The sequence below is a fragment of the Epinephelus moara genome, chromosome 21 (genome assembly GCF_006386435.1).
Source record: "Epinephelus moara isolate mb chromosome 21, YSFRI_EMoa_1.0, whole genome shotgun sequence".
Taxonomy (NCBI): Eukaryota; Metazoa; Chordata; class Actinopteri; order Perciformes; family Serranidae; genus Epinephelus; species Epinephelus moara.
Window position 1 is genome coordinate 25,474,032 of NC_065526.1, and position 21,528 is coordinate 25,495,559.

At 41.2% G+C, this 21,528-nt stretch overlaps 1 protein-coding gene across 5 annotated transcripts in view; it reads left to right on the forward strand.

The window, feature by feature from the left end:
- Positions 1-21,528, forward strand: part of LOC126408888 (band 4.1-like protein 3) — a 69,504-nt gene that overhangs the window by 36,233 nt on the left and 11,743 nt on the right. For 4 of the 5 annotated variants that reach the window (XM_050074662.1, XM_050074664.1, XM_050074659.1 and 1 more), the window contains 15 exons: positions 3,883-3,987; positions 4,227-4,269; positions 4,384-4,459; positions 4,734-4,952; positions 7,206-7,293; positions 10,225-10,377; positions 11,784-11,881; positions 12,426-12,601; positions 13,116-13,321; positions 14,452-15,036; positions 16,373-16,426; positions 18,153-18,188; positions 18,667-18,732; positions 19,422-19,607; positions 20,294-20,356. In XM_050074662.1, the coding sequence (XP_049930619.1) occupies positions 3,883-3,987; positions 4,227-4,269; positions 4,384-4,459; positions 4,734-4,952; positions 7,206-7,293; positions 10,225-10,377; positions 11,784-11,881; positions 12,426-12,601; positions 13,116-13,321; positions 14,452-15,036; positions 16,373-16,426; positions 18,153-18,188; positions 18,667-18,732; positions 19,422-19,607; positions 20,294-20,356 (2,154 nt within the window). The remainder of the gene's footprint in view (positions 1-3,882; positions 3,988-4,226; positions 4,270-4,383; positions 4,460-4,733; positions 4,953-7,205; positions 7,294-10,224; positions 10,378-11,783; positions 11,882-12,425; positions 12,602-13,115; positions 13,322-14,451; positions 15,037-16,372; positions 16,427-18,152; positions 18,189-18,666; positions 18,733-19,421; positions 19,608-20,293; positions 20,357-21,528) is intronic. The other variant, XM_050074660.1, reaches the window with a different exon arrangement.

Consider the following 21,528-nt stretch of genomic DNA (forward strand, 5'->3'; position numbering starts at 1 on the left):
ATAGTCAGTACGTACTGTTAGTTTTATATTTTGAAGGCTTCTAACACATTTTTTAATTGTTTGAAGTTGTTGAAGTTTGAAGTTTATTCTTATCTGGGACATAGCTGTTTTCTGGCACAGGGCAAGCTATAAAGTTAAAAAACTGAAGTAGGGGAAAAATATTTTATAAATCATATTTGTTTCATGCATATAAATCCTTCAAAAATAAAGTTTCAATCCAGAAACGCAGTTAGCATGTTGATAAGTTATAATTTTAAGGGTTTTTTGGTAGGACATTATGTGTCCATGTTCTCAAGACAGGGCGATAAATGTGATTAGGTGGTTATGATGTTACTGGTAATGTTGCTGTATATATCCCTCATTTCCAGCCCTTGGTAGTTGGATGAAATGTTGCTAATAAAATTAAAGGGAGCTGTAATTTCAGTATGTGGACGCTCTTTGGATTGTAATTTAATAGAAAAAAATTACAGAAAGAAGTGAATAATTGCAGGCCTGCTAAGGAAACGTGAGCAAGCCTTTACCTTTACACGATCTGAACAGCAGTGTGTTCTGCTTTTTCCCACATGGTCGTGACAGAATCAGGCACCCTCTCACCTAAAGCTCAATAATACAAAATCAAGCTGTGCCAGTTTAATGCAGCGGTGAGGCAGCAGGCATGAGTCACACCTGGCTGACAATGGTAGTCGGACAATACTCACAATCACAGTAACAATGTCTTTTCAGATATATTTTATATGAGGGTCACACTAATGCCCCGACTGAAAAGGTTTCTTTAAAAGAATCTTTACTATAATCAAAAGAAGAAAAAGATGCCTAATTAGCTGCGTGCTCACCAAAGCAGTTGTCATAGCAACCAATAGGGCACAATCGTGACCAGTGGTGAAAAAAACAACAACAAAAAAAAAAAACAGTTGTATGAAAATGTCCTAACAGCGACGGTAAAACACAGCAGACATAAGATAGGTCACCTTATGGTGTTTGACACAGTGATACAATTGAGGTCAGAGGATCTTCGGATAATTGCCAGGGAGTTCTCCTCCTCCTCCTCCTCCTCTCGGTCCCATCTGAAACCGCTCCAGAATGTCAGGATTTGACATTTTTATCCCCCTGACCTTGTAGTTTTCCAGCTCAACTCAGTTTCAATTTCCTGTGGGAAAAATGTCTGCACTAATCGTTTCCTATCATTTTCTGTAGCACAGAACTGCAGAGCCTCCTCCACCTCACTTCAGAGGGTGTTATGTCTCAGTGGAGGGGGATAAAAGTCCCACATCGCACTGTGTTGTTATATATCACAGGCATATTTTTTAAAGTCCCTCTAGTTTAGATGCACGTCGTCATCTTACCTCTTCAGTACATGACAGTGTCCTTGGATTAAAGCTGCAACAACTAGTCTATTCTGTTTTATTAGTGGAAAGACAGCAAATAAATCTGCAGTTATTAAATCATAAAACTTAAATTTCTCTGGGTGCAGCCTCTCCAGTGTGAAGATTTACTGGTTTTCTCTGTTTATATAATCATAACCTGAATATATTTTGGTTTCTGGACTGTTGGTCAAACAAAACAAGACGTCTAAGGAAGTCAGCAAGGACTGGGAAAATTTGAAGGTCATTTTTTACTATTCACCAAACGATTACTCATTCACTGTCTGCAGAATAATGGATAATGACAATAATTGTTAGTTACAGCCCTTCTTTTAATACATGGTTTGGTGATGGGAGTTGCAGTTCCTTTTTATAAGCACTGTAAATCTCCAAACTCACTGCAGCTACTGTTGTTGCCTGCTCTCTAAATTCAATCTTGAAATTGATCAAGATTGATGTTTGTTGTCCAATTTGAGATCAGATTTCCTTCCAATTTCCTCCTGATCTCATTTTCCCGCACAACCCCAGGGAAGACAGAATACAAGCCAGATCATTCGGCTGCTTCTGCTGCTTCCACACATGTATGCTGTTTGCCATAGCCCGTCTATGAGACAACTATGTGACTGAGCAGAGGTTTGCAGATCACAACCTCTTCTGTGTGCGTGTAAATTCTGTCAGTAAAGCCAAGTGTTGCGTTGAGAAGCCACTGTCACAGCAGAGCAGCAATAGTCTGACACGACTCTGCTAATTCCCTCTGAGATGTTCTGGTAGGATTAACTCTCCGCCACCAGCGGCTTTATGGCTCTGTTAAAAATCACGCACAGACAATTCAGAGTTCTCATCATAAAAAAGGATGAGTGTGTGCTCCAAGTGATGACAGGCTGTGGGTGGATGCTGGGATAAATGTCCCGATAGGTGTCATAAACTGCATAGCTACTACTTCTATTCCAGCCACTTATGTGTGTTTATTTCTGCTTGGCCTCATGTCACGAGCTACATGTGAATGTGACAGATGCATAGGTGTGTTCTGACTGCCGCTGCTTGAATAAGCTGTGGCAGTGGTTTTCAATAAGTCCAGGCGTGAGAGGCTGGCTTTGGCACCGCAGGAAGGAGGCGTCTTTGTTGTGGCAACTCAGGCCTTAAAATATCTCATGTGAGCTGGCCAAAGGAATCTGCCTCCAGTGGGGGAGACGACAGAGCTCCAGCCGATGACATCCGGCACTCAGCTAGAGACGAGCAATCGATTGGTTTTAAGCATTCGCATTGCTGATGTTCACCTTCAACTCAGGAATTTGAAGCTGTATTTATACAGTCTTGCTTTTTATGGAAGGAATCAATCCACAGTGACCTAGTTGGTTAACTGTGGCCGCGATATCTTTGAAGTTATTGCAGTGTAATGTGCTGCATCATCGTGGTGTCTTCATAATTGAACATTTAAATTTCATGTTGCTGTAATAACTCTTTAATTATCTCATGATAACGAGGGGCGAGAAAAGAAATGAAATCTAGTTGCATCATTAAATTGGGCTGGAGGGGATTATGCTGTTGGTCGTGTGTGTGTGTGTGCTTGCATGAATGTAGTGTGTGTCTGACCGCAGCTAATCTTGCAAACTACAGACCCAGTCAGCCTGGTATTGTGTGTGCACATTTCTGATTGTATTTCCAAGGACCTCTTGTGGTTTTATTGATGCACAATTGTTGAAAAACGTGCCTGCTTTATACCGTCCTTGACTGTTGACTCTTCACTACGGAATTGCGGCCAGTACAGGCTGCAGTTTCTCAACAAAATCAAGCAGCATTAGCACAGAGTGAAAAAGGCATTTCTGGAAATCATCTTGGCTCAAAACAAGAAGCCTTAATGTTTGCTGCAGCCACATTTTGGCCCTTGTCGTGGCTCAAAAACTGACATCCATAGAAAAGTTTGAACCGAAGCATCTCCAAATTAGTTCCATACCCGATTTTGTTATGATGCACCAGAGTTAGGCGTGTTATGAGATGAATACATCCCAGTTTTTGTTACCTTTGCCAACATCTTAATTGTAAGCTGCAAGGGACAATCCCACTGGGCACAGCTGCTGCATGTGTATTGTCTAAAGTGGCAGCTGGAACACAGCCGCCTGGCGGAGATCTGCACTCTGCTGAGTGCACTTTCCTAGTTTTTATTTTGTGTTCTTTATTGTCATGTTGTTGTTGTTGGCTGTTGTTGTGGGTTTTGTCTTGATAATTGTTGAATGTGGTGTTGGTTCACGAATATGACCGCCCACAACACTCTTTCTTCTGTCTAAGGCTGTCTAGTTGAGAGTCGATTTAACAACCCTTAATCGTGACATTAAATCAACAAAAACAAAAAGCAGTATATATACTGGAAATATTTTTTCTAATGCAAAATAATATCTTGGTTCAGTTTTGGTGGTGTAATCTTTTTTTTAAATGATGATCGCTTGATCATATAATGTGATAATGCAGATTACTTCCCCTGTAACGTGTTTAAAATGTTTGTTTTTTGCTTTTTCTGTCATAGAAGCGAGCCAAGGGCCAAGTGCTCTTTGATAAAATATGTGATCACCTGAATCTACTGGAGAAGGACTACTTTGGCATCACCTACAGAGATGTAGAGAATCAGAAGGTAAAGGACCATTTATATTATGTTAGTTATCAGTTATATGGAGTTGTTAACTGTCACTATAAATTACATATTAAAAGCAGGATTGTGTAAGAGTCACATGTGCTAAATGATGTTGAATAACATAAAACATCATCTATAAAAGTGCACTTTGAGGAAGTCATTTAAAAGAAACTTTGGTTAGTAATTTGATCACACATTGGTGATGATTAATGCTCTTTGCCCGTGGTTGTCTGTTGCAGAATTGGATAGACCCTTCCAAGGAGCTAAAGAAGCAGATCAGGAGTAAGTCCAGTAATCTAATAAGGCCACTCAAGAGTTTTGTCCCAAATGGTCAAATGAGGTGTACGCATTTGCAAAATGCTGCTTTGATAATTTAATGTTCTCTCTTCATCTCAGCCGGTCCCTGGAACTTTGCTTTCAACGTCAAGTTTTACCCTCCAGACCCCTCTCAGCTGACTGAGGATATCACAAGGTGAGTAAGCACCTAATTCAGAATGATTATAGCTGGGGTACATTTGCCTCTTTGATGTTCAAAACAATATTGCAGTTTATCAATCCTTCTCATGAGTGAACTTTGAGTTACATTTTTATTGATTTGGATGGGTTAAAATGTAGTTTAATAAGGAAAAATAACAGATTATGAGGGGGAATTGTATTAAAAATATTCACAAAGGAAATCCAGACATGGCATTTGATAACAAAAACAAAATTACTGTTTTGTTTTCTGTCTACTCTCCCTCTCTCAGGTACTACTTGTGTCTGCAGCTGAGAGACGATGTGGTTTCAGGCCGTCTGCCATGCTCCTTCGCCACCCACACGGTGCTGGGCTCCTACACAGTGCAGTCTGAACTGGGAGACTATGACCCAGAGGAATTAGGCAGTGACTACATCAGTGAACTGCGCTTTGCACCCAACCAAACCAAAGAGCTGGAGGAGAAGGTCATGGAACTCCACAAGACCTACAAGTTAGTATTGGCATCACTTCCTAAACTTTCTTTGTACTGAGCTTGAACTGTCAAACACAGCTTTTAATACAGTCATGGGCCAGGCAGGAATGTACAGCTCAGTTATACACAGAGCTTCATCTAAGAATGAATAATGGTCAGAAGTCAAAACTCGTAAAGGTTGCTGGTGCGAGAAAGGTGATAATAGAGTGTGATGTAGATGAGCATATCAACATTTACTGTATATCAAGTCAGAGCTTCTCTCACCTGCACTTTCATGGTTGGACAGTAAAGGCTCAGCCACAGCAAACCAGCTTCAGTGAACTAGTGGCAATGAAGGCCCCCTGCTGCGTAGCCTGACATCACCATGTCCCAGCCAAATATGTTGCACATGATCACATCACAGACTACAGCCAACAGTCAAAGAGCACCAACGTTCTGCCCCCACATGAGAGTAAATAACTCTCCACACCAGCAGATGCCGGTAGTCTGTAATAGTCATTCAAAAACAGAAACTGGAAGACCATCTTGATGCTAGTTAGTCAGTTAGCACAATAACAACACAACCCAGTCTTGAAAGAACAAGGCGTATTTACCGCGTGCCAGTGACAGAAACACAAACTAACACAAAACGTGTCTGCTGAAGAGTGCAATGGCTAAAGAAAAACTATCTTACCTTATGTAACAAGTTAGTTTTGGTCTCACTCCCTCATGACTATAGCTGGTTGTTTACTTTCCTCACTTCAGTTTGTCTTCTCATGGGCTGAGCTGAACTGCCCATCAGTGATTTCATTCACCGACATGCACAATGAATTGGCCAAAAAGAAGCTGATGGGGGATAACATGTGGGACACACTGCACAAACTAGGGTGACAGACGATCACTGACGGTACAACATTGACTGATGGCCGACAGTCGGTTTGGTGTGTTAAGGCTTTAAGAAAATACAGAGACTTAACCTTAAAAAAAGTCAAACTGAACCTGTAATAGCAGGGACAGGATTAAAGTAGGATTTTGAAAAGTGAGGGTAACATTACCTGAAATGATGCCCCTGTGCAGAAGACATGCAGATATGATCCTCACACATTAGTAGATTTTTCCCTCCCACGTAACAAGCTTCAGGTGTCAGTAATTCTGCACACAGGCAGTAAACACAGTTAAGTGGGTCCCTCTGATTAGAAACCAAATCGCAGAAATTATCCAAAAGAGTATGTTTATTTAAAAAATGTTAGATGTTCAGCTCTTTTGTTAAAGCCCCATGGAAATCTGATTCCAAATATAAATATTTCTCTCCAGCATGAAATAATCTTAACTAAATAAGCAAAATCAAAGGTAAAAGGCAAAAAAATGTACTTTTCAAAACTGAAGCTTTTCTGCTTCATCTGGGCTGTGTAGGTGTGGTTTGATCAGGTTGGCAGACAAAGCAAACAAACTCAAAACATCATCAGAGTTTGATTTGAACTTGCTAAACTTGGTACACAAACCTGTAAAACGAGATGTGAAACAACTCAAACTGTTTTAACAAATTCAAGTCTCGGCACTCAAGTCCCAAGTCAAGACATATAAGTCCTGAGTCCTTAACTTAAGCTTAAGCTTTAAGAATCCTGAGAGCAACGATTTAAAGTGTTACAGGTTTCTGTATTTACCACTTCACCGTATATGTCTGCCCAAATCATGTTACCTTATGTGGCATTTAGATTCACAAGATCACAAGAGGATCCAGCCCTGCTTTGCGACACAGCCTGCCCCAAATATCTCCTGCAGTGGAAACTGTTTTGCCAAATCTCTACCAATGGACACATTTTCTACCATTGCATCATGTCCCCCAAGCCTAGCCTGGAATAATAATCGTGTTCTGAAAGGCAGCATGTCTCATTGAATTTGTGTTTTTCTATAAATGGATATAGCTGGCTGTCCTCTGCCTGAGCCCTCATTCTCCCTGTGTTACAACGATTTGTGTGTAATTTGATGCAGTCCTGTGTAGTCTGCTGGATGGAGCGAGTCAGTGTGCAAGGGTTAGGGTCTATCTAAAGACCCATCTATGCTAAAAATGGATACACTCATGGTTCTCAGTTACACTGCAGTTAACAGCATCCATAAAAACAGCCATTTTCCCAAAAGCTTTTATGCAATAAAACTGAATTATCCCTGTTTTGGATTTTATTAGACTCTACCTTTAAAGTGTTGAATATTCACATTGGTCACAAAGCATCAGCTCTCTCTTTGCTTTACTTGTCCCTGTTTGACCTTGTCTGATGTGTCGTGTTGTATCAGGGGGATGACACCGGCTGAAGCAGAGATGCACTTCCTGGAAAATGCCAAGAAGCTGTCCATGTACGGCGTGGACCTCCACCACGCTAAGGTAACAAGTCGCTACAACCTTTTAACCCCTCACGTGGAATTTACACCTAAATTTATTGTCTTTCACAGGTCAAACTAAATATTTATGGGATTATAAGTCAGTGTACAGCACCCAAATAAATTTTTGAAAAATAATTAAGATTTGGAGACAGCTCATCACAGCTGGAGATGTCAGGTTTCTGTCATCTGCTTCATCATATATTTCCCCCCCTGAAGTTACTTTCTTGATTAGCATGGGAAACAATGAAGTAGATTATAAAAAACCGATGTCCCTCATGTCTTCAAGATGCATTAAGAAATATGCAATGAAATGTTTGTGTTGTCTTTGAAGGAATAGTTCAACATTTGGGGAATTACGCTTATTTGCTTTTTTGTCAAGAGTTAGATGGTGTCCTAAATATGAAGTTACAGTCAGAAGTCTGTTAGCTTAGCTTAGCATAAAGACTGTAAACAGGGAAACAGCCAGCCTGGCTCTGTCTAAAGGAAACAAAATCCACATATCAGCTTCTCTGAATCTTACTAATAAACACATTATATCTTGTTTGTTTAATCCGTACTGAATCAAAATGTAAAAACAACATGTTTTCATTTGTGTCCCAGCCTGTTTCTTGCCCGGAGCATAAACTTTCTGAAGTCTTTTCATCACTGTTAGATTTCCAGCCAACCCTTGTTTTTACACTTTGGTTTTTGTACATGATAATTAGTGAGCTTAAGAGGTGTAGCTGTCTAGATTTTTACCTTTGGTCAGAGCCAGGCTAGCTGTTTCCCTATTTTCTGTCTTTGTGCTAAGCTAAGCCAACTGACTGTTGGCTTAAGCTTCGTATGTACAGCATGCAGGGTGTCTGCAGGTCCTTAAAAAGTCTTACAATGTCTTAAATTCCATTTTATAAACGTGTTAAAGAGTAATTAAATAGTCCCAAATTTGAATTTGCGAGGTCTTTATTGCCACAAACATTTTAACTAATTTAATTTATCCATCTTTTAATTTCATTTTGTCAAAATGAGTCAAGCTCGTCTGCATGCAAGTCCACATTTCCAGTGTTAAAAATCATTAAACCTACCTCACTTGTCTCTTTCTTTTATATGTGCACTTGTTGGCAAAATGTAGATTTACCAAACTCACTCCATTACTTACTACATAAAACCTACCTCTGCACAGGACTACATATATACTTAGCTTTACACTTACCTGCATGGCTTGATTAAGAAAAAAAATGTACAAAAATCAGTCTTACATTTGTTAAAGAATGTCCTTGACAAAGGTCTGTTGAAATAAGAAAATCAGACCTGCAGCACTTTAAACCAATCCAGTGCTCCATCCGGCTTCTTCATCTTCTTCATCTAAAGTGGGGACACAAATCGACTTCGTGATTGTGTGGCTTAAAGAAATAGAATGTCAAGGTATCCTTTTAATGGCAGTAACATCTAAGGGTCTGATATTTGTAGACAACCCTGGGACAGACATAACAGTGGTATCATTCCTCCAATCTCACTGTCTGCAAGAAGGCCGATAAGCTTGTTTCACAAAATGTTTAACTATTCCTTTAAGCAGTGCACTGAATCAATGTACCAGAATGTCACTCATGACTCCAGTAATGGTGGCTGTTTCCAAGATGCATTAAGAAGTGTGCAAGTGATACTTTAAACATTAATGTTTGTATTTTTTTTATGCAAGATGACACTAACACATTCCAGTGACGCTTGCCACCACAACACCGCTGCTTCACAAACATCACGGCTGCCACAGTAATGCCTCAGTTTAACATGCCGCTGCTGTTGCACTGATTGACTGACATTATGTCACTGCTGCCTCTGTGGATTTGGGAGAGCTGAGGAGTGGAAGGGGTCTGGAGCCCAGCTTGATTTGAATGATTTTCTTGGCATTTCTAATCCGCCGGCCAGATGGGATCAAACGTGTCATTAGGACGCAGGCAGTAAAGAGAGAGCTGGATTACAACTGCGCGACCGCTGTCGTCATAAAAGAAAATCACGGTCATGTGTCTTGATATTAATCAGTTATCAAAAGCGCTTTGAAAGTCAAAATGGGTCCAGAGATGTGAGCGTTGGAGGGGATATTGCCCTCACAGATTTAGATCAGAATGGAGATGACAGAGATGAGGAAGCGGCCTTGATCAAACTGAGTAGACATCAATGCTCAGTGTTGGATGATGTGAGTCCGTTTTGATACACAAGAAAAAAAAATGTACATATCAGACCAGCATCCCTCTTTTGTCTTCTCTCCTCTCTCATTAAATGCAAAGTTGGTAGGGAATCTCTATGAATGCTTGGCTCCAGCTGAGGGAGAGGTAAGAGGCTGCATCTCATGTGCTTACCTGCGTGTGCGTGTGTGTGTGTGTGTGTGTGTGTGTGTGTGTGTGTGTGTGTGTGTGTGTGAGTGTGTGTGTGTGTGTGTGTGTGATTTCTACTTGTGCATGGTTACATACACAGTCATAATTTCAACATCCCACTAAGACTGTTCCTGCGCTTCCCTCTCAAAACGTCATTAGTTTCACCTGCTCATCTCATGCTTTGTGCAGTGAAGAGCACCATTTTGTGCTACATCCACCATTTCCTAAGACTTCACTGTTGCTTTTCCCACTCAGCCCTCCTTGAGTCTTTATTCAGCGTCTCCACAGCTTGCATAGAGAAGATAAGAGTTCCATATGCCTGACTCCACTCTCCACCTGCCTGCTTTACCCTGTCATTATCTCAAACTTGGCTCTGTTAAAGTCTTCTTTACCCTGCTGTGCTCTGGCTCCCGGACCTCCTGTATATCCTGTAGATGTAGATGTTTACGTTGCGTAGAGCACAAAAAGAAGCGCAATGTTGTGATCAGTGGCTTCTTCTGTGAGACCATCAGGGATCCTGTGTTACCACAATGACACACTGTGAAGGGCTTTGATTAAACTTTCATGGCGTGTGTTGTTAACAGGACTCTGAGGGCGTGGAGATCATGTTGGGAGTTTGTTCAAGTGGCCTGCTCATCTACAGAGACAGGTTGCGGATCAACAGGTTCGCTTGGCCCAAAATCCTCAAAATATCCTACAAGAGGAACAACTTCTACATCAAAATCCGACCAGGCGAGGTGAGAACAATAACAGTCATTGAAAATAACTCACATTTATTTATAGAGATGTCCAGAGCTGATCTGCTGGGTCTGTATTGGGGCTAATCAAGATTCTTTAAATGTAACCCATTGTGCTCCTGTCAAGTTTGCCTCTATTTCTATTTTCAACGTTTTCCAGATGCACTACGCCTGCAAAGTGCTGCCGCTGGCTAAAATTACTTCTTAAGTTCTTAACTTTCTGGAGATGAAGAGAAGCTGTCCTATTCCTGTCTAACATTTCCTGACCCAACAGATCCACACTCACCTCTCTCTTTACTGATGTTTTATAAAGGAAATACTGTGACGCTGCATATTTCATATGAACTAGAACTGCTCTCCTTTGTAGGCACTGCACAGCTGTTTTAATGAAGGACAATATCAGTATGGAATTTGGATATGGAATCAGGAGATATTGAGATTAGTGGCATAAACAATTGGACAGTGCACACTGGGCTATCACTATTTATATCAGCAGTTACTTTTTATGCCTCCACATCATTGATAGTTGTGACCGGAGGCATTTTTTTTCCAGTTGTCCGTCTATACGTCTGTATGTACGTACTTAAATTCATTATTCTCATTACTGGGAACACAATGCCTCATGAACACCTTGAGGGAATTACTTTAAATTTGGCTCAAATGTCCACTTGCTCTCAACAATGAACCGATTACACTTTGGGTTACATCATAATGTTCTGCAAAAACACTTTTCTGGACATTATTTGTCATATCTCAGGAACGGAAGGAGAGACATTTGGTCAGATACTGAATTAGTGACACTAATCTTCGGTGTCCACTTTGAAACTGGGATGTGTTTGAAGCATCTACGTTTTCACAGACATGAATGTAAAGTAGAAGTGCAGCTTGACAGCCACCAGGCGATAATTCTAGTTTACAGATGTAACTAGTAAAATGTAAGCATTAGGGTTGAGCTGAATACTCAGATGAGACCAGTATTCGGTACAAGTAATATGTTTGTGTCAATATCCATACTCATGATGAAGGAAAATCCTCTTTTGGGTAGCTGTGTTCAATCTCTTCTCTCCGAGGATATTCTAATAATCATAAATACAGCAACATCTGATCAGCAAACAATAATTTCAGGTTTTAAGATTCATGTTTTGGTTTGGCCGCACCTATCTCTGGTGTAAATCACACCCACTTCCTGAATAAACTCCGCCCATTCTGAGTATAGATACAGATACAGATAATTTAGATGGTACAGATACAGTTTGATATAGATAATGGTGTACTCGCTCATCCATAGTTAGCATTTAACATAGAATCATACCTTAATAGAAAAGGGATTACAAATAAATGAATGAACAAGGTCAGAGTTGCCTGTATAGTGAATCTAACCACCATGTTTTTTGTCCTTGTTGCAGTTTGAGCAGTTTGAAAGCACAATTGGTTTCAAGCTTCCAAATCATCGCGCTGCCAAAAGGCTGTGGAAGGTCTGTGTCGAGCACCACACCTTCTTCAGGTAAGAACAGAAGATCTCTGACTGTGATTGGAAACACCTTTTGAAGCTGCTGTAGGAAGGTTGTTAATTAAAAATCAACTTGTCAGCAAAATCTCATATTTACCTAACTGATAGCATTACGTTGCCCTGTTTCCAAAACAAAATTCTGGTATCAGGTGTTGACAGCTTGATAGCAAAGGGACAGTATTTTGTCCAGAGTTGGACTCACCAACAGAAGCTACTCTGTTTTCCCAAGTTTTTGACCCTTTGTGTTGTTGAATGATGACAGTGATGTCTTGTAAACATTTACCGATAATCACCTGAGACTGAATAGAGACAGTGTTCAGACTGTTAGTAGCTGTTGCCATTTGAACAATGTGAAGTTGCTTTTATGCTGCTTTAAGCAAAAAATTGTCTCTTGGCTTCTTTTGAGTATCGAGCCGAGCCTGAAGGCTCTCTGGAGATTATTCAAATGAGTGGGAGTTTCAATGTTTAACAATCCACTGCTTAAATCTGTGTTGTTATTTCTGTTTTGATTAATATGAATGTTTGTAACTTGTGACAGGCTCGTATCCCCGGAGGCACCCCCGAAGAAGTTCCTGAGCCTCGGCTCAAAATTTCGCTACAGCGGCAGAACGCAGGCTCAGACCCGCAGGGCCAGCTCCCAGATCATCAGACCTGCTCCGTTCTTCCAGCGCTCCTCCAGCAAACGCTACAACATGTCCCGCAGCTTAGATGGAGGTGAGGAGCAGATGAGGGTTTTGATTAATGGCTTGTCAAAGTGCCACCCAAATGTAAATGTGGTTATTTGTGTTCATTTATGTGATTTATTTTGATTAGCTGCTTTGTGTTACTTGCACACAATTTTCATTTTAACATGTCCCTATTTCTAGATATTGTTGTAAATCGTGTCTTTTGTGATCTTGTGGGCTGAAACTTTTCCCACTAAAAAATGCTGCTGCTACTTTTTTTGTGACAGGAGATGAAAGAAACATTTGTTAGAAGTTTAAATTAGTTTTTTGTTCCTCTTTCTATTTCTTTGAAAAGGAGGAAAATGTGCCTGTGAAAGCCTGTAAAGATAAAAATGTCTGGCACACTTTCGCAGTGCAATGACAAAGCCACAATGGGCACTTAAACATGAAGCCTTTCATTCCACTGCTCACATTTTTTCCTGGAATTCAAAACAGACCGTTGTGTCTGTAAAACATCACTGATTCCACTCCGTCACATCCAGCTTTGTCTTCCTGTCCTCCAGCACCCATTATGGAGAACCACGAGACTCTCATGAAGGACAGTGCCACAGACGGGGCAGCCAAAGTCATCGCCAAGGGAGACATTATCACCACGGTAACGACAGAGAAGAAGGCAGAGGAAGAGAAGGCGGAGCAGGAAGACGCTCAGATGGATGTTGCAGAGACGCCAGGAGCAGCTGAGGCAACACCGCTCAGACAGGACACAAAGGTAAACCACTGTCTAACAGGTTCTGTGCAGTCAGAGCTGCATTTCATGTGGATAAAGGAACTTTCTGGAGGCTTGAATTATCTTCGTACTTGGCTCAAAAAGAGGAAATTAATACAGATATTCCACCATACTGTCAAAGAAACAGACGATGTTTCTTAGAAGCTGCTGCAACTCTGTCTTTTTAAGTCCTTTTTTGAGATTTTAGTTGTGTTATCTTTCTTAATAGGCTTCTTAAGGGGGACCTATAGTGCTTTTCCTTATTTCCTGTCAAATATATCATGTTACAAAGTCAGATGTTCTTAAAAGAAGTGGCCAGAGTTTCAGATAATGAGGTAAGCATATGTAGAAGTAATCCCCATTCTTCTTTCTGATTTTGAGACTAGCTCAGGGGTGAGCTCACAATAGATTTCTTTATATGGTCATCTGCTCCAGATACGTTAATGCAAGTGTTTACATTACGTAGCCTACATTGCTACATACGTAGCTACATGCTAACGCCAGGGAAACATGTAGCCTTTGTTGCCGTTGATGTTAATGATGCTGCAGTATGCTGGGTTGTGTTAAGAAGCTTTTATTGGTGATGATGATTCACGGTTGAAAGTGCCTTTATACTCAGCTACTGTCATTCTTCGGTTGCCATGATGATGTAGTGATGTGAACCAGGAATTGCTGACCAGTCAGAGCAGACTGCGTTTTTCGGAAGGAGGGCTTAAAGAGACAGATGCTTAAACGGACAGTTTCAGTAAAATACAGGTTCAATACAGGTGTTCCAGCACAGACACTATGGGGAGAATAAAGAGTTTTTTGAACATTAAAGCATGTAAACATGTTCTAGAGAAACCCAAAATACAAGTATGAGTAGTAGAGTATGTAAGTATGAGCATAATATGTCCCCTTTAATGGCTGATAAGAATTTCCCAGTTGTTTTCAGCTTAACCCACTGCAGCAGACTAGGCCTAAGTGCTTCTTCTCATCTTGTGTGCGCTTTACTAATTAGCTTTTCTTTTCTTGTCCTTCCTTTGACCCCACACTATACTCGTGTGTGTGTGCTCATGCGTTACGCCCCCTTCCCCTTTACCCCTCTCCATTTCCACACACGACATCTCTGCGTCGCCATTTCCCTCCATCAGTGCTCCCCTCGTGTATACACAACTGACCCCCTCCGCTCTGAGCTCTCACTCCCCTCATCTCCTGTTTTATCGACTAAAGTACGGCGGAGGCGCAGGGAGAACGCACGTAAACGGGCCTCGTCAGTCAGTCCAGCCAAGAGCACCGCTGGGTGCCGCCGCCGGCAAGCCCTGGCCGACCGCAAAGCCGCCCTGCTGGATGAGCAGGTGCTGCTGCTGTCGGCGCGCAAGCAGAGGCTGGAGCAGGGCAAGAGCCGCGGCGGCACACTCTTCTCCTTCTCCCTGCACCTGCCCGACCTGTCCTCCTTCCTGGACGAGGACGGCTACATCACCTTCCCCGATCTGTCAGAGATGCGCTTCCTCCCTCTGTGTGCGCAGAACTTCCTGCCCATTAAGTCCCCATCACTCATCCCCTGCTTCCTCTTCATCTTCTTCTTCCTGCTCTCCACCTCCTTCTCCGTCCCCTACGCTCTCACCCTCTCCTTCCCCCTGGCGCTGTGCCTCTGCTACCTGGAGCCCAAGGCAGCCTCCTTGACCGCCTCCATAGCCCAGGGCTACCATGACCATGACAGTTCAGAGGAAGAGGAGGTGTGTGTGCGTGCGTCTGTATGTTCCAGTACCCGCCTCTGGCTTAGATTGACAGTTCATTATAACAGTTAACCCTTTATCCTGTCCTGTATCTCGCTCTGCTGTTTCACCAGTCCAGAGCCGACCTGGAGACTGTGTCTGTCCCAGTGTCTGTCAGTTCGCCTACTTTCAGAACCTCATCTCTGCCCGGTCACACTCTCATCCTGTAGACTACATCCTCATCAGCATCACACAGAGATGAACCTGCAAGTCTCACCATTTCATATTCGATTGGCTTGCATTTACTTCACCGTAACAAGAGGGTTAGACACAAATATTGGGGACTTTTTATTTACATCAGTCTCAAAACATGACTCTTCTCCCTGACACATTTGTGCAGCATCACTAACAAGTTTCCATGAAATAATATCACTGTCATGCTGCAGCGTATAACAGTGTTTTTATTAGAAATAATGATGATTTGAAGAGCTCACCTATCTTCATTTAGTCACTAATCCTTCACCAAACCTCATATTTAGAAACGTAATATCTGTGCCTAACCCATCTCAGTGTTATCATCCACATTCATAGCTCCACAGTAGAAAGCGACTGCTCCAAGATCAACACCAGCTGCATGGAAACACTTTCATATTTATCTATGCACTCAGTCTCTCTGCATTGCTATCTGAGTCAAGCAAAGCAGCACAAATTAAAATGAATGATTTAAATTGAACTCCTGCTGAAAAGGGCTAAAAGCAGATTACTGTTGAGTGCCAAGATGCGATCTTTTCCTCTCAAGCAACACCCTTTTTGGATCACAGATGTAATGTAATGCATGCTGTGTTGCAGAGAGACTGTGACAGTTAAATACATCCAGATCACCCCTAGTGTCAACATGCATGAAGAGGAGGGTGGAGGGCCTGAAAGTCAGGTTACTGTTCGTCAAATCAAATTTTTATATACAGTGCTGTATGTTTGACCAGCAACAACACAGCAAATGTTTAAACTATATATGTACTGTATCAGGATTCAGCCCTGTTTAAATCCAAAGCAAATTTAATATCATACTTAAATGTCAAAGTGACTGACCAAAGGTTTCAACTTCCTCTGAGTCTGTTTTGCTTGCTTATTTTTCCATTTGCTTTTTTCTTTGGGTTCTTCTTTTCCTGACTTTATCTGCAGTGTTGTCTGATAACGTGTAGCTCACAGGAACAGCCAGTGCATTTCCATTCGTTCCATTTGTGGTTATGACGAATCTTTGTAAAACGACAAATGCATTTTCAAGGGTTTACAAGTTGGGTTCTTGTTGTTTTCTTGCCTGCCACTCGGAACGGTTCTGGTCTGTTTGTGTAAACAGACCGACAGCGAACAAACTGACTTTGCCTTTGATGGAGAGATGACCGCCACAGAGGTTTGTACATCGAGGAAAGACGTCATATTTAAGGCATGAAAATAATTACCAATGGTGCAGAGATGTATAGTGATACAGAATCATAGTTGTAATGAAACATTTAGGAGAATTTGTGCACTTCAAGTTCTGCATGTGACGCATGCATTTCATCTTGTTATGCCCATTTATTTTTTTCTCTTTATTTAATGTATACTTAACGCACTTTATATGTACATCAGTGTTTCTTTTCCACTGAATAACTTCCATTGTAGACCATTTGCTAAACCTCTCCTCTCTAGCTGAAGTTGCTGCACCTGTCAAGCTTTGATATTCTTGTGAGACTTTATGAAAGGGTCCTAAGTGTGCACTTAATGGCTACGTACATAATATCCTGCTGAAAGATTGAGCCTAAAGCTGCACATCCAAAGTAAACAGTCAGCTTCCTAAAGGAAAACTGAACGATCAGGCTGTAATTACATTCTAACATGGCCCTTAGCTTAAACACATGTCTTTTTAACTTTAAATGGTTCAAAGGTGAGGGGTTTTAGAGTGAGGATTGTTTGTCAAACATAACTCAGTCTCTGGTAATGTTGGCTTTGGTTGCTCGAGTGTTAACTGTTAACCCCAAATATCATTACAAAAAAGAGCAAGACAGAGTTGTTAGTGTTACCTAAACTCTGATAGCAACAAGGCCTGGCTTCCACTAGGGGTGGGAGTCACCTGAGGCGATATACAAAATGTATCTAATGAACTGAAAATGCAATTCATATTATAATTCTAGTAGGCTACCAAAAGTTTGATTTGTATTTGCAATATTAATCATTTCTAGAAAACAAAAGTTGATACTTGGCGTTCGTGTATCTAAAGGATAGTGCCTACACTGTATTGATTTCCCCCCACCCCTTGCTTCCACACAGTAAAAAAGCAGATGTACATGTGTACTATGCTAATATGCTTATGTTCGCAGCTTATATTACAGCAAACAAAGGCATTGTTAAATCCAGTCCTTGGATAAGGCAGGTTTACTTATGTAGCACCATTCAGACACAAGGCAGTAGTGCTTTATAGGGGCATAAAAAATACATTAAGCAAAAGACATTTAGAAAACACTAAAACTGCATTTAAAAGACAATGAAAACAAAAAGGAGGAGTTAGATTAAAAGTCAAGTATCCAGGTTGTTGGAAAGCTGATGTGAACAATTATGTTTTAATCCTTGTTTTAGATGAGTTAATAGTTAAAGCAGACCTCAGGTGTTCAGGACAGCTGTTGGACAGCACAGAAACTAAAAGTTGTTTCATGTTGCTTGGTTTAAATCCTGGGAACCCTGAGTAAACCTGACTTAGATGGCCTGAGGGGTCTGGATGCTTCGTAGCGTACGAGTATATCAGAGATAAATGTAGGCCGGAGACCATTAAGTGCTTTATAGACTAATTTTAAAATCTATTCTTCATACTTCAACCTGTGTTAAAGGTCAAAGCTTGACGGGCACATCTTGGTGTTATGGTTGCTAAGGCTATGACTGGACAAGTGCCGTTTGGGGGAGAGGTTTCGCAAATGCTCAATTTCTGTTCCAATATTTTCACTTTTTGAATTCAGTCACTCTCCTCACCCTCTCTTATCTCTCTGCTTGCCACTCCGTGTCGCTCTCTTTCTCTGCCCCTTCGCCCGATTGGCCCTCATGTGTCTCTTCTCTTTTAATTCCTCCTTATCTCACACTCTCTGTCTCCCCTCTTTACTCGCTGTCAGTCGGACGCAGATGAGGACTCTGAGATGCGGACTCAGGTACACTGGGCTCACTTCATAGCCCAGCTCAGTGCATCATACCGTCACCACCACCAGATGCACTGAGCCACTCAGACATCAGTCACTTTGTGCCATCTCTCCACCTTGGCTTGCCTGCTGCCTCTTCTGTTGACACGCTCGCTATCACACCACACACCAGACGAACCATTCACTCCTGCCTGACTTCTCTTCACAGACTGCTGCTGCAAAGCTGTCGCTGCTGCTAAACAGACCATTCCAGCTCATTTTCAAAGTGCTATTGTTTGTAAATGGTGGAGTCATATTCCTATTCCTTGTTGCTGCACCCAAGTGTCAGTTTACAAGGGTTTTCTAATCCTTGGCTTTTACACAGTTTTACTTTTGCCATCATGTCATTTACAGCCATACCATCCAAAGACAAACTCCCAATTTCTTAACAAGTCTAAAATCACAGCACAGGACCTTTAACTGCAGCTCCTCTCCCCTTTTGTCTTTACAGTATAGTTTCATAAGACGAGTAAAGGGGGAAAACGTTTTTATCAAGCATAGTAATCTGATGCTAGAGGTTGGTAAGAAAATGCATGAGTGAAACATGCATGCAGGTGCTTTTTGTATGAAGAATTCTAACCGATAACAAATATGTCTAACGCATCAGTAGCTCTGCAGGTGTTAAATACTGCTGTGTGAAATTGAGTCATTACATTTTTATCTAACAGATTTCTTGCTGTGAGCATCCAAATAAACTCTTGTGAGAAATAAAGCAACTCAAATGAAACTTAAGTCTAAGTTTGTAGAGGTTTTAACTTCTAACAGGATTTGGGAATGGTGTGCTCAACTTAACCTGTCAAGTTAAGTCTGTGAATCTGTGCATGCAATCATTTATGTTAATTAAAATGAAGCTGGCCCTAAATGCTGACTCAGCATTTAAGTACAAGCTGCTACTCTTTCAGTTCCAGCTGCCATGTGAGTGGACATTTTGCCATTATGTTGCTGTTTGTGCGAGCTGTTGCACAGGTAGTCTCCCACAGAGGCCTGTCAACAATGAGCATAAAGAGTGAAGCTTATTGTGCAGTTGATTTAAGTCTGCTTTCGTTGATTGCAGACATTTTCAAAGCTGCATTTTATGCTTCCTGACTTTTTTTGGTAATTTATTGGAAATGCAAGCTTCCGTTGCGTACATAAAGCATGGCCGTCGTTCCCTCTTCACCGCTCCTGGCCTCATCTCCTTGTATCATGGTTGACCGGCTACTGCAGGACACCACACCTCCAGAAGAGATGGTCAAGCACCAGACCAACATCAGCGAACTGAAGCGCTCCTTCCTGGAGACGGGCGACCCCGTGCCGGGCCTGACAGAATGGGAGAAAAGACTCTCCTCGTCCCCTGTGCGCTCCCCCAGAGCGGATGAACCACCAATGATAGAGCCGCTGGAGCCACAGGATGTAAGCTGCTGCCCTCAGCCGACTGAATGACGGCATGTGTGTGTGAAGCATGACATCACCAAGGAGATTTTTGCATTAACAAAGTTATCAATCTCAAGAGTGTTTGGGTAATGAGTCTTAGTGCAGTAAATTCAATCATTATAATGGGGGTAGAGACATCAGAATGAGTTGGGTGCAGTGCATTTATGTTCCACACCCCTCTGGTGTGTATTAAAGAAGCGTCCTTTATGGAGGAAATTTATCTCTCAGTCATTTTGAGTTAGCGTGCGAATAAACGAGTCTCTCTTTGCCACTTTCACCTTATGTCTCACCACTCATCAGCAGCTGATTAACATATTAATTTGTCTCGGTAATGGACTGCGAAGTCATTATTCAGTAATAAGATTGTTGTGCTCGGTGACATTGCGTGCTGGAGTTAGGAGCAGTTTTATCAGAGTTTCTGCTTTACTTGTGTTGTGTGTCATAATCTGATGAACTCACACAGGACAGATGAGCGGCACTAATTAAAATCTCTGAAGACTAATCACTGACATCAAGCGCATCAGACTGACTGAAATGAAAAGAAACAGATTCACTGCAAGAGCTTTGGGATCTGGATCATGTCCATGTAGTCACGCTGGACATGTCCTGTCTTGTGTCAGTCTCAATATGTGTGACCTTTTATCTTTTATTTTTTCCCTCTTTAGACTAACGACGAGCAGCCTGCAGCAGAAGAGACAAAAGAGGAGGTGGAACCCAAAGTCACTGAGGTAAACTGCTTCCACTTTATTTTTCACATGTAAAAAAAAAAAACATGCAGTTTAGTGAGTGTGCTGTTTTGCCCTCTTGTTTTTAACTGGCTCCGGACATATTTGGACACTGGCTCAGTCTTTGGTAATTTGGCCCTTGCACATTCAGTTTCTCTACTTCCTTTATCTGCCCTTTTTCTCATTTCATTAAATCTTAATTAAAGCTTGAAATGCACTTGAAAACTACCAATATTAGTTTTTAATGTGATTCTAAGCTTTCAAAAATCAGTGTTTATATGAATCCAATCAAAAATCAGTGTTTAATATGAATCCAATCAAAAATCAAATTATCCAGAGGAGGAAATTAATTTGGTCAGATGACTGACAACAATACAAAAAAGTAACGTTACAGAAAACACACAGAGTAAAATAATATGGACAAATCCATTAAAGGAACTTTACCGGAGCAGTCAAGTGCTGATAGACAATCTTTAAGCCCAGTTCAAACCAATGATTGGTGACGAGACAAAATCATTTTAGAACATGGCAGTTGCTGCTGCTAATCGATGTATGTGCTTATGCCCCTCACACACACACACATTCTACATGACCGAGTAATTGCCGTTGGTTATTTATATTATTGTGGTGTATTTATTATGAATACAGTCCATCTGATACTTATTGTGTCTCTGTTTTCGCTGGTTCATCACTACTACAAATGCAACTGTAGCCAGTATCTCACTATCACCGTCCTCATTCATATTTTAAGAAGCTACAAATTATATTCAGCCACAAAATAAGCCTGAAAAGCTGGAAATCAGAACAGAAGCACAGGCAGGTTTTTAGAACGTTGCAGAACAGCGAGTAGTTGCCTGTTTCAACTTGTCTCGTTGTGAATTCAGTCTGAACTGGGCTTTACACACCAGGGGCGTTATTTGTGTGTGTTATTAATATGCACGTCATTATGTTTTTTCAAACTATTGTTTTTGTCCTAAGTACTTTCACACAGAAAAGGAATATTACATGGTGAAAAAGTGACATTACTTATTTTGGAAAGGTTGATTTTTTTAAATTTTTTTTGAGTTTTTACATAGAATAAAGGCATCAACCAATCACATGACGTAGAACACCAACATTGCGAAGGCCCTATAGTCTGATCCAAGAATGCAAACTTAATTATTCCTTTCAGCCTT